General features: G+C 55.1%; 3 protein-coding genes across 4 annotated transcripts; 2 read left to right on the top strand and 1 right to left on the bottom strand.

Annotated features, from left to right (window-relative positions):
* Positions 1 to 14: 14 nt before the first annotated feature.
* TYROBP (transmembrane immune signaling adaptor TYROBP) lies at positions 15 to 3,185 on the top strand. 2 transcript variants are annotated; one of them, XM_027079089.1, is made up of 5 exons: positions 15 to 241; positions 623 to 649; positions 807 to 941; positions 1,122 to 1,165; positions 2,959 to 3,185. In XM_027079089.1, the coding sequence occupies exons 1-5, from the start codon at positions 190 to 192 to the stop codon at positions 3,016 to 3,018; spliced, it is 318 nt and encodes a 105-aa protein (XP_026934890.1). In that variant the 5' UTR covers positions 15 to 189; the 3' UTR covers positions 3,019 to 3,185. The 2 variants fall into 2 exon arrangements, with proteins under 2 accessions (XP_026934890.1, XP_026934889.1); XM_027079088.1 differs by having other exon boundaries at positions 16 to 241; positions 1,119 to 1,165.
* HCST (hematopoietic cell signal transducer) lies at positions 3,075 to 6,210 on the bottom strand. The gene is made up of 4 exons (XM_027079096.1): positions 4,671 to 6,210; positions 4,253 to 4,276; positions 3,705 to 3,836; positions 3,075 to 3,479 (listed from the first exon to the last, which is right to left on the bottom strand). Exons 1-4 carry the CDS (start codon positions 4,711 to 4,713, stop codon positions 3,439 to 3,441), a joined length of 240 nt encoding a protein of 79 aa, XP_026934897.1. The 5' UTR covers positions 4,714 to 6,210; the 3' UTR covers positions 3,075 to 3,438.
* Positions 6,211 to 8,172: 1,962 nt separating this feature from the next.
* On the top strand, positions 8,173 to 14,027 carry NFKBID (NFKB inhibitor delta). Its single transcript, XM_027079020.1, has 10 exons — positions 8,173 to 8,227; positions 8,621 to 8,838; positions 9,096 to 9,286; positions 9,369 to 9,474; positions 9,593 to 9,739; positions 9,857 to 9,908; positions 10,002 to 10,150; positions 12,127 to 12,243; positions 12,532 to 12,696; positions 13,404 to 14,027. Exons 2-10 carry the CDS (start codon positions 8,686 to 8,688, stop codon positions 13,455 to 13,457), a joined length of 1,134 nt encoding a protein of 377 aa, XP_026934821.1. The 5' UTR covers positions 8,173 to 8,227; positions 8,621 to 8,685; the 3' UTR covers positions 13,458 to 14,027.
* The last annotated feature ends 1,471 nt before the right edge of the window (positions 14,028 to 15,498 follow it).

The following is a 15,498-nucleotide window of genomic DNA, read 5'->3' as shown; positions in this document are numbered from 1 at the left end:
GACTGCAGCATGGCCCTCTGGGGTGTCTGGGCCTGACTCTCTGGTGGTATCCGTCTCCGTTCCTCCTCCCCCATCGTCCCCTCCTCCCTCCTGCCACCACCCACCTCAGACTTCCTCCTTTCCTTGGTTGGACACTACGTCACATCCCACCCGCCTTGGACTGTGGTGTCCAGCAGCGTCGCCTGCATCATGGGGGGCCTTGGACCTTCCAACAGGCTCCTGTCTCTCCTGACTGTGGGTGGTGAGTTGGGGGCTTCGGCAGCTCCTGGGCTCAGTTCTGGGCAGGAAAGGGAACAGGGCGGAAAGAGAGAACCAAAGGGTGGGGGATGATACCGGAGCAGATCCCTGGGGCCCAAAACCCTATGGGTCTCTCCCAGACCCTGTGCCCCACAAGATCTGGCCTCTGGGAGAAGCAGAGGGAGGGGATTCTGAGGGTGTTGCAACAGGACACGTCGATGTAGAAGTAACACAGTCCGGTGGCCGTGATGCCGGCCCGCAGGTCCCATCAGACGTGGCTCTCCACCCGTGCCTGCTGCCTGTTAGGACCCACCCTACGCAGCTTCTCTGCCCAACCCCCAGTCATAGTCATGTGTCTCAGTTTACCTTCTTTTTCTCTCCTCAGGTCTCAGCCTCGTTCAGGCCCACGCAGGTAGGCCTAGACCTTGCGATCCCCCTCCCTACCTCCCAAAGACCACCCAACCTCTGTCCCTTCCCCAGTCTCTCCACACCACCCCCTGATGACTGACACCACCTCCCAATTCCCAGCTCCCACTGGTCTCTGACTCCTGTGCCACTTACGTTCCCAGACTGCAGCTGCTCCTCGGTGAGCCCCGGCATGCTGGCGGGGATCGTGCTGGGGGACCTGGTGCTCACCCTCCTCATCGCCCTGGCCGTGTACTCCCTGGGTCGGCTGGTCCCTCGGGGGCGAGGGCCCACGGAGGGTGAGTGGAGCTGGCCGGGGATGGCCTGGGACCCTCTGAGGACTTCCCTGGCAGGGAGGGGTGAGCTCCCAAGTCACGTCCACCCAAAAGGAGGTGATGGAGGGGCGGCTTTTGCAACCAAATGGTCCCGATTCTCACCCCGTCTGTCTCTGAACTCTGCTGTTCCCCACCCCCAAGCAGTGACCCGGAAACAGCACATCACTGAGACAGAGTCGCCTTATCAGGTGAGGAAACCAGCTTTTCTTTCTCACACCTCACTCCTGCCCTGAGGGTGTCTTGTCCCAAATACCCCTCCCCCAGCCCCTGCAGAACCTAGGCCCTAAAGCCCACTTTCTCAGCAGCTCCTCAAACGCTTGAAGACAAAACATCCAAAACTGCTTTCAATGATCCATCACCACCTTCTGCTCAGCTTAAAATGCGTGCAGGGGAAATACAGGGGTAGTTTGTCTCAGCCAGAAGGCAGGCTCTCAATCGTTCTCCAAAAGCCCAGCCCAGGACAGGCTGATTTCTCAGAGAAGTCCTCATAAGGGCAGAGGATATAATTCAACCCTAGTTTGGTAACTCTTAAGAGAGGAGCTCTGAATTTGTGGGGGAGGGACCCTGCAGCCTTTGAGAAACTGACGAAAGCCAGAGACTCTTCAGAAAAATCCACACAAAAGATGCAAAATTGTGCATATAATCTAGAGGCAGTGCAAGTATCCTTGAAACCCTTAAGAACCATAATGCAAATGTCATCTTTCCATCTCCCACCTCCTGTCCATGCCATTCTTAACCCTTTAGGGGGTCATGACCTCCTCTGAGAATCTAATGGAAGCCAAACAGACCCTCTCCAGAAAGATGAACTCCAGACTGGGCATTTGTGTATGATTTCAGGGATTCTATCTGAGGCCTGCACCTTGGGGCCATAGAACCTCACCCCATCCCCATCGTGAACCCTGCTCTGTGAAATCTGTTTTACTTGTCTGCATCCAACTTTGCTTTGCCTCACTTGTGGATAAAAAGTCTCTTTGTAAAGTATAAGAATCTCAAGTTTGGCTCTGTGAGGTCCAGAGGACTGAAGGGGCTTTCCAGTTACTGGGGGAGGTGGGGGACAGTGAAATTTTAGGGCAAAGCCCCAGTTTATTCATTCCTTTGGTGGAATTTGTTGAGGGCCGATATATGCTAGATGCTGGAGACACAGCAGCAGAGCTTACATCCTAGTTGGGGAGACAGACTTTTTTTTTTTAATTAATTAATTAATTTTTATCTTTGGCTGCGTTGGGTCTTTGTTGCTGCGCGCAGGCTTTCTCTAGTTGCGGCGAGCGGGGGCTACTCTTTTTTGCGGTGCGCGGATTTCTCATTGCGGTGGCTTCTCTTGTTGCAGAGCACGGGCTCTAGGCGTGCAGGCTTCAGTAGTTGTGGCACGTGGGCTCAGTAGTTGTGGCTCGCGGGCTCTAGAGCACAGACTCAGTAGTTGTGGCTCATGGGCTTAGTTGCTCCGTGGCATGTGGTATCTTCCTGGACCAGGGCTCGAACCCATGTCCCCTGCATTGGCAGGCGGATTCCTAACCACTGCGCCACCAGGGAAGTCCTGGGGAGACAGACTTGAAGCAGATTAACAAATAAGATCATTTGGGGAGGCAACGTGAAGGAAATAAAGTAGATTGATGTGACAGTGACTCGAGTGTGTGAGGAAGAAACTATAGATGGGGAAATCAAGAAATGCTTCTATGAAAAAGTGACGTGAGCTGAGACTTGAAGGGTGAGAAGGAACTACCCATGGGAATATCTAGGGGACCAATGTTTCAGGCAGAGTGAACAGCACACACAAAGGCCCCTCGGCTAGGGCATAACAATGAGGCAGAGGAGAAGGGGGAACATTGAAGGCACTTGAATAAAGTCCAGATCTCTTTCATGGCTACAAGGTTGAAGAAGCTGCCAGGGGCCTTGCAGGCCACTGGGAGAAGGCTCGATTTTATTTTCAGTTTATTTGGTGGACCCCCTTCACTGATGGTCCACACCCTGTCCATCCCTTTAGGAGCTCCAAGGCCAGAGGACAGATGTCTACAGCAGCCTCAACACACAGAGGCCGTATTAAAAATGAGCCCAGACCAGGGCAGTCAGCAACCTGATGCCTGGATCCAGTCATTCCTGATGCCTGCCCAGCACTCTAGTCCTACTCCCACCAAGATACGGATCCACAGAGTGTCCACAATGAGACATCAGACCTCTCCCCACTACTGCCCCCAAATAAACATGGAGCACGCAAACAATGTTGAGTTATTCCAGATCCCTGGGCTGACGGGATGGGGATATGCGGGGTTCTAGGTGGACCAAGGACCCAGAAACAGCTAAATGAGAGGGAGCCTTTGGGGAACCTGGGTTGTCTGAGAAAGAATTAGAACAAGAAGTATTTCAATTGCTTTATTCCAGCCCAGAAGAGGGCTGGATTTCCTGTGCCGCCACACACAATCCAGGATGACAGGGTCAGAAGTCCTATGTCGCAGTTACTGGGGAGTCAGCCCCTGCCAGGCATGTTGATGCAGATTTTGCCATCTTCTGGGGGTGGGGGAGAGAAAGCACGAGGCCTGACCACCCACCTTCCACCCACATCTCCACTTCCTTGGGGACCCCCTGCCTCAGGGGTTTCCTCAGGAGTTCCCCTAAGCACCGCCCCCAGGGTTTCCCCAGAACCTCAAGGGCTTGCCCGGGGGCACCCGCCCTGGGGACCCCCTCCCTAGGGACACCATGCCTCTTCAGGCCCAGCTCTGTCCCTGCCCTCACCTTGGGTGGGCCTGCTGCGTGGGCGCACACACACAAACAACACCACCACGATTAGCAGTGACACGACCGCATCTGCAGCCACGAGGCCTGCCAGGAGTGGCAGGGAGAGGGGCCCACATCCAGAACAGGAACCTGAAGGGGTGGGAGCCAAGATAGAAGGCAGCTGAGGGGGGTTCCAGACACTTGGGCCTGGGCTTTGGGCATATGGGTCAGAGGAAGTCCCTTTGGAGGTGGGTGTCCCAGATTCCCTGGGGAATGAAAGGGGAGAGGGAGATCCAGAGAGAGGCTGGGGGGTGTCCCAGGGCTCCCAGGACTGTACTCTGGGCATAGTAAGTACTCCTGAAGACAGGCTGGCGGACGGCCGAGTCCCTGGGCCTTCAGTTTGGTGATGAGGATGGTGAGATGGGGACGTAGAGAGGGCTGCAGATCCTCTGGGGGGCTCTGATTCGGGGATGTGAGGTGAGATCCAGGACCCACAGGCCACACTTTAGGGATGGAAGTAGGACCTGAAGCGGTGCTGCAAAGGGGACAGGGTGTTGATTTCTCACCTGGGGTCGTCTGAGCTGCAGCCACTGAGGAAGGAGAGGGAAGGTAGATCAGTGGGGAGAGGTGGTTCTCAAAACAGGGTGCAGGGAAAGGTGATGTCCTGAGAAGTAGCCTCCACTCGGGAGAGGTCAAATAAGAAAGAGGGGCCAAATGGGAGGGAAGCACCCAGAGACACGGAGGGAGACAGGAAGTCAGAAATCTCACCTCACGGGAAATCTCACCCAGCGGTGAGAAGGGGACGAACAGCAGCCATCCAAACTCAGCTTCCCTCCCCAAAGAACCAGGCCCAGAAGTCTCTCTCTGGAAGGGCAAGGGCACTGGGAGAAGGACCCATCCTCAGCAACCCTCCCTTCTGATGCCACCCCAAGCCACTCCTTTCACAAAGCTCTGCCTAACACCCCCCATAACCACTGGCTTCACCTGGGAGCAAAAGCAGGAACGGGATGTTGCCTGCAGGAACCATGGTGGGCTGGGGGCTGGAAGAGGTCTGTCAAAGGGCTTTGGTCCAGAGAAGTCCTGAGGAACAATGGGGAGTAGAGAGGCAGCAATAGCGGATGTCACTCTGCTGGTGGCAAGGCCACCTGCTTCCTGTGTGTGTGTGGGAGGGGGAGAGGTGATGGATCTCTCTGACAGCCTTTAGGGACAAACTAGGGGGAGGGTCAGAGAGATCAGGGAGGCTGCTGTGATCGTACAGGTGGGACATGACAGGTGGACCAGGGTGTGGGCACTGGGGAGATCCTGGAAAGATTTTGAAGATAGAGCCAACAAAACTTGCTGATGGAGTGGATATGAGTGTGCATGAGAGAGAGGGGTCCAGGATGACCAAAGCTTCTGGCCTAAGCAACTGAGAAGACAGAGCATCCTTTGACAGGATGGAGAAAGAGGGGAAGCAGGCTTAGGGGGGAGAGTGCCAAGGTTTGGGCAAACTGGGTTGGAAATGCCTGATAGATCACCCTGTGGAGAAGCTGAATGACCACAGCTGCCTCTTTGAGTTCAGGCGGTAAGTCTGGTCTGGAGATGTAAATTTGGGGATTGCTGGCTTATGGATGGTATTTAAAGCCATGAGACTGGATGAGATCATCAAGGAAGTGAGTACAGACAGAGGAGCAACACCTCCTCCCAACACGAAGAATGGGTGAAGAGGAGGAAACAGCCAGTAAAACGGAAGGAGCAGCAAGTGAGGGAGGAGAACCAGGAGAGCATAGAGTCTTGAGGGCAGGGGAGAAATATGATTTACATGGTCACCAAGATGGGAACTGAGAATGAGCCTCCCACTGGAATGTCAGTTGGCTTGAGGGTTGGGAATTCCTGCCTGCTTAGTTCACAGCTATACCACAGCACCCAGCAAAGTACCTCCCTTGCAGTAATTATTTTTACTGATGAATGAATAATGAGAACTGGCCTCTGAGAAAGGTGATGTGTGGAAGGGGGTAAATTTGAGTTCACCTATATCACTCTTACCTACAGACCTTTCTTCCCTCGAGACCAGGGAGTTCAGAACCCCAGCCCCCTTCTCTCTCAGGACCCAATAATACTGGCAGCGTCCCCCCGCCCCTCGGCCAGCCCAGGGCCTGGGAGTCAAGGCCTCCAACACCCCACTGGACAAAAGTCCAGGTCCCCAGTTCCCTCCTCTTTCAGGGGTCCGCTACCTCAGGCCCCTTCTCCCTCAGACCAAACACGGGGTTCCCAATCACTGTTTCCGGGGAGACTTAGGAATCGGGCTCTTAAAGTCAGCCCCGCCCATTTAGACACCAAGTTTGCTCGAGCGCAACGCGGGGACTCCCGGGCTTGTGGGCGGGGCCCGCCCCACGACTGGGCGGTGCCAGAACCTCAGTTTAAAAAGTCGCGGGGGGACCCGACCCAAGATCGGGGACCCGGCGGCGGCTCCGCGGGGAAACAGCGAGGCTGGCGCAGCGCCGAGGCCGGGGCCCTGGGGCCCCACAATCCGCACAACGGAATCCCCGAGGTAATGGAGGGGCGGGAAGGTGAGGCACGCTCGGCCCCTAAGAGAGGGGCTGGGGGACGGACTCTTGAGGCTCTGAGGGACGGAGCTGGAGCATCAAGAGTGAGGGGTGTGGGCTTCCCTGGTGGCGCAGTGATTGAGAGTCCGCCTGCCGATGCAGGGGACACGGATTCTTCCCGGTACGGGAAGATCCCACATGCCGCGGAGCGGCTGGGCCCGTGAGCCATGGCCGCTGAGCCTGCGCGTCCGGAGCCTGTGCTCCGCAACGGGAGAGGCCACAACAGTGAGAGGCCCGCGTACCGCAAAAAAAAAAAAAAAAAAAAAAGAGTGAGGGGTGAAGCCTCAAGCTGAGAGTGAGGGTACCCGGTGTTTGGAGGGGGCGGAGGGTCCAGACTCCTGGGTCGTGATCCCGGAGCGGCTGGGATTCTGGACTCTTGAGTCCCGGGGCGGTGGGAGCGTGGGGTGGAGTAAAGGACTGTTGATCCTGAATCCTAGGTCCCGGGGGTGAAAGCGCTGGGAGCCCCGACTCCTGCCTGGGTCCTGGGAGGAGGGGACTGGGGACCCGGACTCCATGCTGTATTAAAAGAGGCTGGATCGAGTCCTTGGGGGCGTTGTTTGAAATCAGCCAAGGTCTGGGTGGGCAAGGTCCGGAGCTTGGCCGCAGGAATGCACTCTGGCCGTGACCCTGCCCCACCCTGGGATTTCCCGAGTCGCCAACCGGCCCGGGTCCCCGGGCTGAGCAGGAATTTCCCTTGTGCGGGGATTCCACGAGCGCCACGCTTGGCCACGCATCGCGTCTCGGAGCGGGACACCTGGGTCGCCGGGCGGAGAGGAAGAAGGAGATGGAAGATTCCCTTGCGTGAGCGACGTGACGTCAGTGCGTCGCGTCTGGGCGGTTTCCGAGTCCGCCCTCCGGCGCTTAACCCTTCCTATGCTCGAGCGGGGCTCGGAAGGGTGAGGGCTGAGGGCCCGGCCTTCTTGCGTCGTGCGAACAAGGAGTCTGGAAACTGGGATTACCAGGTCCTAGAGGGGAGTAGGCTGAGGGCCCGGACTCCTGGGTCCTAAGGAAGGGTATGCGAGTCTCCCAGACTCCCGTGAGGTGGGGCTTGGACTTCTGGGTCTGAAGAGGGGGGCGAGGTCTGAACCTTTGGATTCCTAATGAGCTAGGGGGCTAGTGACTTCGTGGCTCCTCAGGGAGAGGGGCTGGGGACTCGGATGCCTGGTATCCCGAGGAAAAAGTATCAGGGCAGCTTCTAGGGCAGAGAGATATTGGGAACCTGGATGTGCGTCTCTGGGGAGTGATGCCCGGCGACGCCCCGAATCCCTCAGAACTGGGAGATCTGGGGGTGGGGTGGGATTTTTCACGGAAGTGTTAGGCAGAGGGAGGGGGGCTGCAGAGGGCGCCCTCCACCTCCTTCCTCAGTTTCCACGACGCTGGTGGAAAGTTGGGTCAGAGGGGAAAGTGCGGAGCAAAAGGAAGGAAACCGCGGAGGCGGCGCCGCACCCGAAATCTTAGATTGGCTTTGGAGTTCTCAGGCGGCATCAGTGTGCCAGTTTTTCCGCGCGGGAGGGCGAAGAGGGCGCTCAGATCCACTCCCCGGCGCACTTGGGTGACGTAAGGACCCCTGATAACTTCCCTCCCTCCTCACCCCGCAGTGAGCCGGAATGAGCGCAGCCACTGCCCATCACAGACGGTGAAGAAGCTCCTAGAAGAACAAAGGCGCCGCCAGCAGCAGCCTGACGCTGGTGGGCTACAGGTGAGGCCCAGGAAGCGCTGTAAACTACAACTCCCGCGAGGCCATGTCCTGTTGGGCAAGGACTTGCTGCCTTGCTGGGCCCTCGGGGCTGATGAGAGACGTAGTCCTGACTTAGATGCCCTGTGGGTGGGGAATGGATGCTGAGGAATCTGCCAGGTAAATTCACCCTTGTTTCTCTTTGCTTATGCCTCTACAGGGACAGTTCCTGGCTCCCCTGGCCCAGCCCCTGACCCCACCTGTGAATGAGGGTGAAGCTGGTAAGTCTGGAAACTCACCTGGTTCCCTCAGCTCCTAGCCCCAGCTTTCCTCAGGGACTCAAACATCCCAACTCTTAGAACTTTCAGGAACTTAGGAGTTAGACCCTCATTCTTGCTGAGACCCGCAGAGTAGAGCCAGATTCTCTGGAGCCCAGTAGTCTATGCACATAGTCCTTCAGGGGCCCAGGCTCCCAGCCTGGAATCTAGGCCCTCAACCCCTCAGTGTCCCAGGCATTTAGGTCCCATAAGTCCAAGCTTCCAGCCCCTTGGTGCCCCAGAAGTACTAGCTTTCAGTACCTTGGGGACTCCAGGCCCTCACACAGGTCCTGTCTGGGCTGTGACTTCCCTAACTCTGGTAACCGGGCCTGCCTCTGCTCCTCCTCTCACATGCAGGCCATACTCACTTCCCAGCACACCAGGAGACTGTGGGTTCTGGACTTGGCAGCCTGGCGCCCCCCATGGGCTTTCCAGACTGGGACCCCAACACGCATGCTGCCTACACGGACAGGCCCTACTCTTACCCTGCTTCTGCTGCTGAAGGTTTCCTGACTCCTGACTTCTACTCACACTCGGACCCAGGGCGGCCGTGTTCATTTCCCCTGGGGATGGAGGTGAGATACAGAATGGGAAGTGGGTGCTGAAGGGCTCCTAAGATTCCCAGTTGCCCTTATGCAGCATTCTGAGATGTCTGGGGTTGGATTAGGATCCCATTCCTCAGATGGGCAAAACTGAGGCCCAAAGGTCCAAGGTCACTTGGCGCAGATGGGACGCCCAGCCACTCTGCCTGGCACTCTGTATGTGTATGTGTGTGTGGTAGAAAGAGGGAATTCTCAGCTGACTGGCTCTCCCCATCACCTGTACCCTTCAGGACCCCCTGGATACTCGACCCTATGCAGAACCTCCCCTGCCACAGGCAGGATCCTGGAGAGGTTCTGGACTCCCTTCAGGACCCCCACAGTTGCCTCCTGTGGTCAACGGACCATCCCTGGACGCTGCCCGTGCTCACATGCTGGCTTTGGGGCCACAAAAGCTGCTGGCCCAGGATGAGGAGGGAGACACGTGAGTATAGGGGAATGGAGTCTGCAGGCTCTCCTGCTCAGCTGGGGTGCTGTGCTCATTGCTTCCTTCCACCTATCCTCAGGCTCCTGCACCTGTTTGCGGCTCGAGGGTTGCGCTGGGCCGCATACGCCGCAGCTGAGATGCTCCAAGCGTACAGACATCTGGACATTCGTGAGCATAAGGGCAAGGTGAGGGCTGAGGGCCTGGACTCCTGGATCTGAGGGCAGAGGGTCTGGAGGCCTGGATTCCTGGTTTTCAGAGGGGAGGGGGCTGGGGGCCCAGACTGACCTTTCCTGACTCCTGCAGACCCCTCTTCTGGTGGCTGCTGCTGCCAACCAGCCCCTGATTGTGGAGGATCTACTGAACCTGGGAGCGGAACCCAACGCCACTGACCATCAAGGGCGCTCTGTCTTACACGTGGCCGCTACATATGGGCTCCCAAGAGTTCTCTCGGTATGTTCACCTGGCAGGTGGGATGAATGGGATGGACTGATTGCCTAGATCCTGGCTTTCAGGGCTAGGAGGCCTGGGGAGACCCTAATCCAGCTCTCTACCTCCTCCTCCTCCCAGGCTGTGATTAACTCAGGGGTTCGAGTTGACATCGAAGCCAGAGACTTCGAGGGTAAGTTGGGTGGTGGGCAGGGTGGGTGGGGCTGGTGGGGCTGGGTGGGGTCGGTGCTCCAGATGTAGAGTCTTCACTGTCTCTACTCTGCAGGCCTCACCCCTCTCCACACAGCCATCCTGGCCCTCAACGTTGCTATGCACCCCCCCGACCTATATCCCCCAGTACTGAGTACCCAGGCCCAAGACAGGCTGGCTTGCGTCAAGATGTTGCTGCACATGGGTGCTGATCATACCAGCCAGGTGAGCTGGGCAGTGGGCAGCTGGCCTCCAGGAGGGCACACGGGATGGGGGCGCCTGGATATCCAGGGGCTCGAAACAAATTCTGACTTGCCTCTTCCCAGCTGTGTGACCTTGAACACGTGACTTCACTTCTCTGTGCGCCAGTTGTCAACTGGGAATAATATTACTGATCTTAACTTGTATTTACCAAGCACTTACTATTCATCAAACACTGTTTCATGGATTAGCTAATTGAATCCTCACAAACGCACTTTGATGTGTATACTATTATTACTTTCTCTCTTTCACTGATAAGGAAACTGAGGCTCAAGGACTTTGCCTTGTGAGTGTCAGAGAGGGGATTTGAGCCTAGGTGGCCTGACCCCAGAATCCAGCTGTGAATACGTATAGTCTCCTCCTTCCTGACAGTGGCTCCTTCAAAGGCTGGCTGAGAGAATTAAACATCTACTCATTGTTTTGGATTTTTACATTTTAGTTCAAGAACTTTGAACATAGATAAAGTACAGAAAATAGTATAATGAACTCCATGTAGCCAACATAAATAACCAGCAACTCATAGCCAGTCCTTTCCCATCCACTTCTCCTGTATTATTTTTAAGCAAATCCAAGCTTATAGTTTTACCCATAAATATTTGTCTTTAGAAGACAAGAACTCTTGTTAACCTCAGTACCTTTATTCCACCTTTAAAAAAATTAACAGTCTCATAATATCAATATCCTGTGTTCAAATTTTTATTTGGCTCTAAAGTGACATACATTTATTTTTTTCATTTAAAAAAAAAAACGAAAAAAAACTAGGATTCAAATAAAGCCCACACATTGCAGTGATACGTCCTTTTAAGCTCTTAATTTAGAGGTTCCCCTCCTTTAGAGTTTTCTCTTCATAATTTTTTTGATAGAGCCAGCTAGGTTGTTTTGCCCTATATAAACCCAGAATTCTTTTTAAAATTGCAGAATAGTTGATTTACAGTGTTGTGTTAGTTTCTGGTGTACAGCAGAGTGATTCAGTTGTACACATATACACATATTCTTTTTCATATTCTTTTCCATTATGGATTATTACAGGATATTGAATCTAGTTCCCTGTGCTATACAGTAAGACCTTGTTGTTTATCTGTTTTACATGTAGTAGTTTGTATCTGCTAATCCCAAACTCCTAATTTATCCTCCCCCATCCCTTTCCCCTTTGGTAACCATAAGTTTATTTTCTATGTCTAAACACACAATTTTTAATGTTTATTATCATTACAAATTCTTTAAAGGCACATAGTAAAGTTTCATTGTGGAAAATGTCCTTACTTGCTTCAAAATATGAAGAGAGGGGCTTCCCTGGTGGCGCAGTGGTTGAGGGTCCGCCTGCCGATGCAGGGGACATGGGTTCGTGCCCCGGTCCGGGAGGATCCCATGTGCCGCGGAGCGGCTGGGCCTGTGAGCCATGGCCGCTGAGCCTGCGTGTCCGGAGCCTGTGCCCCGCAACGGGAGAGGCCACAACAGTGAGAGGCCCATGTACCGCAAAAAAAAAAAAAAAAAAAAAAGAAAAGAGAGAACAGTTCAGTATGGAAGTAGGTACAGGCTTAGATAGGCCACTGATTAATGCTGCTCAGTTCCCATCTTTATAGATAAAATACAGTCCATGTGGGATGTGGGCGCATTTTACTGTGTTTAATAGAATGTGGGCTGGCCAGGGCAGCTGCTAGTCCAGAGAGCTCCTTTGGAGGAATAGAAAAGAAATCTTTTTCTCAAAGATACTTGGGCTGGAAAATTGTCTTAATAAATGTACCGTTCGGTGATGTGTGTGATCTGAACGGCACCCCCTTAAATCTGGTATTCCTGTAGAGTGCACAGCACGTACAACTGTATAACGCACTCCTGGGTGCTTGAAAAAGAGAGACAGGGTGTCTAAAGGCTCTTGGGTTCCATGGGTGGAGGCTTGGGTGTGAGGACTGGCCTGACCTCTGTCGTTCCCCTCCTCACAGGAGATCAAGAGCAACAAGACAGTTCTGCACTTGGCTGTGCAGGCTGCCAACCCGACCCTGGTTCAGCTGCTGCTGGCGCTGCCACGGGGAGACCTGCGGGCCTTTGTCAACATGAAGGTAGGGGCCTAGGCTGGAATGTGCAGATTGGGTGAGACGTGGCAGAGAGCGGGCAGTGGGATGTTGGGAGTCCCATGGGCTGTGTCTGGGGAGGGGCTGCTGTGTGGGACGTGGACGGGGCACATGTAGGGCCTAGAGGGGTGTGTGGAATGTGGCCCTGGAGGGGGCTTCTGGGGGATGTGAGGAGGGACATGTGGGACCTGGGTGTGACGGAATATGAAGTGCGCCGTCGAGGGCCCAGGCCAGCTGAGCCTGCGTCTTCAGCAGGCCCCCCCTCACCGTCCCCAGGCCCATGGGAACACAGCCCTCCACATGGCGGCCGCCCTGCCCCCTGGGCCGGCCCAGGAGGCCATTGTGCGGCGCCTGCTGGCAGCTGGGGCGGATCCAACATTGCGCAACCTGGAGAACGAGCAGCCTGTCCACCTGCTACGGCCCGGGCTGGGCCCTGAGGGGGTGAGCACTGAGCCCGCCCTGACTGCAGGGTGCACCCCTGACCCCAACATTCCTGACTGTAGAGGGTGACTTGTAATCTCAGAAGGTGACCTTGACCCTTATCCAACCCTGACTTCAAAATGTGACCTTGAGGGACTTCCCTGGCGGTCCAGCGGTTAAGACTCCACGCTTCCACTGTGGTGGGCATGGGTTCCATCCCCGGTTGGGGAACTTAAGATCTCACATGCCATGTGGCACGGCCAAAAAAAAAAAAAAAAAAAGACACTGGACCTCAGTGTTTGCTCCCTTGCCTGATAATGGTGACTCCTCCTGACCTCTACTTTCAACCCTGTATCCTGACCTCAAGGTGTGACCTCTGATCCCCAAGCATGACCTCCAGCCCCCTGACTTTTAGTCCTGACCTCAGAGTGGGACTTCTGACCCCCAAATGTGACTCTGGCCCCTTGCTTCTCCCCCTTTGACTCCCAGTCCTCAATGCTAATCCCAAGGTGGGAACGCCCAGCCAGCAACACCTTTGCTCAGGAGCCTTGATTCATTGTGTGAACGAGCCTTCACCCCCAGCCCCGCATCTTGACTCAGAACCTCTGACCTTCAAACCCAACTGACCCTACTCACTTCTCTCTGACCCCCAACTTCACACCCCAACAGGGTGTGCCTGTTCTCCTTGCAACCTCTCGAGCTTCTCCCCCGTCTTGTCTTGTCCACAGCTCCGGCAGCTACTGAAGAGGAGCCGTGTGGCACCCCCAGGCCTGTCCTCTTAGGACTCAAACCCAGAACCTGGACTGATTTTCCAGTCCCCACCGTCCTGTGGGACAGCCAGCGTATGCTAATGTTGCAAATCCGTGATAATGTATGTGCATAATGTCCTGCCATTGGGGTCTTACATTAAAACCCCAAAATGGCTGTTGGTGGGTAAACAGTCCCCAATATTTGGGGTGGTGTGATACCCTTCCTCCACCCACAAGGAGCCCCCTTGATGATTTCTGTGAAATCGAGGCCCCTTGATTGTTTCTGTGAAACACACTGGACCCCCAACCCTTTCCCCACCAGGATCTTTTGGGGTCCAGATGTAACTCCCCTATATGGTACTTGGGGTACGCCAAAAGAGCTTCCAGTACCATCCTAGTAGAGCTCCTAAGATGACCCCTGACCTCCCCAGGACCCACCCCCTTCAGGTCCTTAACCCTGAGACATAGGAAGGACTCTCGATCATAGTCCCCTAGGTCCTACTGCTTTAAGTCAGAACACAACCAGGCCCCTGACCCAGACCTCAGTATTTCTAGTGAATCCCTCCCCTATCTGAAACTCTTGATTAAACTCAGTTTGGGCTAGAACCGTTACTGTCTAATCTCTAATCATTGTGCAGGGAAGCGGCTGAGGAGCCGTGTTTGGGTGGATGTGTCTGGGTGGGGGGTTGTAGCAGACATGGCGGGTGCCAAGTCCATATCCTGTCCCCCTCACCCTGTCCACACCTGGTGGTCTAACTGCCAGGGCCGGCACGTGACTCTGCCTGTGGGCATTCTCAGACCACTGGTGCCCGCTTTGCCCTGGATATGAGTGTGGCAAGACTTCCATGCCAGGAGGATCGTGCCTCTTCCCACCCCAGCAGCTCTCAACCAGTGACTGGCTGAAGGGAGACGGTATGTAAATACTCCAGGTCCCCTGCCTCCGTGGGGATAACTGGGAAGTGTGTGTTCCGCACGGGCTCTCCAAGCTCCCAGTGGAACGAAACTCCGGCTCTCCACCATGGCTCTGGCTTGAGAACGTACCCTCTCTCGGCAGCTTCCCCTTTTCTGGGTCCCTTCCTGCTCCCCTATCAAGGTTCTCCACTCCTTGCAGGTAATCCTGTCCTCAAATCCTTGCCTAAGCCTCTGCTTCCGGAGAAACCCAAACGAAAGACGGAAGACCTCCACAATGCCCCCTTGTACCTCTGTCCCACAGCCTCTGCTCTGTCCTCCGTCCCAGTCTCGTCACTCCAGAAAGCCCTCTGACGCACGGTAGCCCCCACTGCTTGGAGCCTCTCACGGACAACAAACCAAGCACACTTCAGGGCATAGGCCAGTGTCTCTACCCCAAAACTTAAGGCTTAAAACAACCACCACTTTTGTTTTTTGCTAAATTTATTTTGTTTATCTTTGGCTGCATAGGGTCTTCGTTGCTGAGCGCAGTCCTTCTCTAGTTGTGGCGAGTGGGGGCTACTCTTCATTGTGGTGCGCGGGCTTCTTTGCGGTGGCTTCTCTTTGTTGCGGAGCACAGGCTCTAGGCATGCAAGCTTTCGTAGTTGTGGCACCCGGGCTTCAGTAGTTGTGGCTCGTGGGCTCTAGAGCGCAAGCTCAGTAGTTGTGGCGCATGGGCTTAGTTGCTTCGCGGCCTGTGGGATCTTCCTGGACCAGGGCTCAAACCCGTGTCCCCTGCATTGGCAGGCGGATTCTTAACCACTGCACCACCAGGGAAGTCCAGCACCACTTATTTTGTTCATGATTCTGCGATCTGGGCTGGGCTGAGCTGGGCAGTTCTGCTATCTTGCTTTGGTCTCACACGTGGCTGCAGTCAGCTGGAGGCCCGATTGGCCTAGACAACAGCACTCACGTGTCTGATAGCTCAGCTGAGATGGCTGGAACTTCTAGAGTGAGCCGAGCATCCCTCTCCCTGTGGTCCCTCCAGGAGGGTAGGAGGATCTCCTCACGCAGGAGCTCCAAGAGGGAATATTCCAAGAGAAAAAGCCCCTGCTTGCATCGTGCCTGCTGATACCCCATTGGTCAAAGTCAGCCATGTGGCCAAGCCCAGAATCAGTGGGGAGGA

This window comes from Aethalodelphis obliquidens, unplaced genomic scaffold, assembly GCF_003676395.1.
Source record: "Aethalodelphis obliquidens isolate GAN/ISIS:26980383/991018 unplaced genomic scaffold, ASM367639v1 scaffold43, whole genome shotgun sequence".
NCBI lineage: Eukaryota > Metazoa > Chordata > Mammalia > Artiodactyla > Delphinidae > Aethalodelphis > Aethalodelphis obliquidens.
Note: the sequence above shows the minus strand (reverse complement) of the source record. Positions and strands in the feature narration are given on the sequence as shown.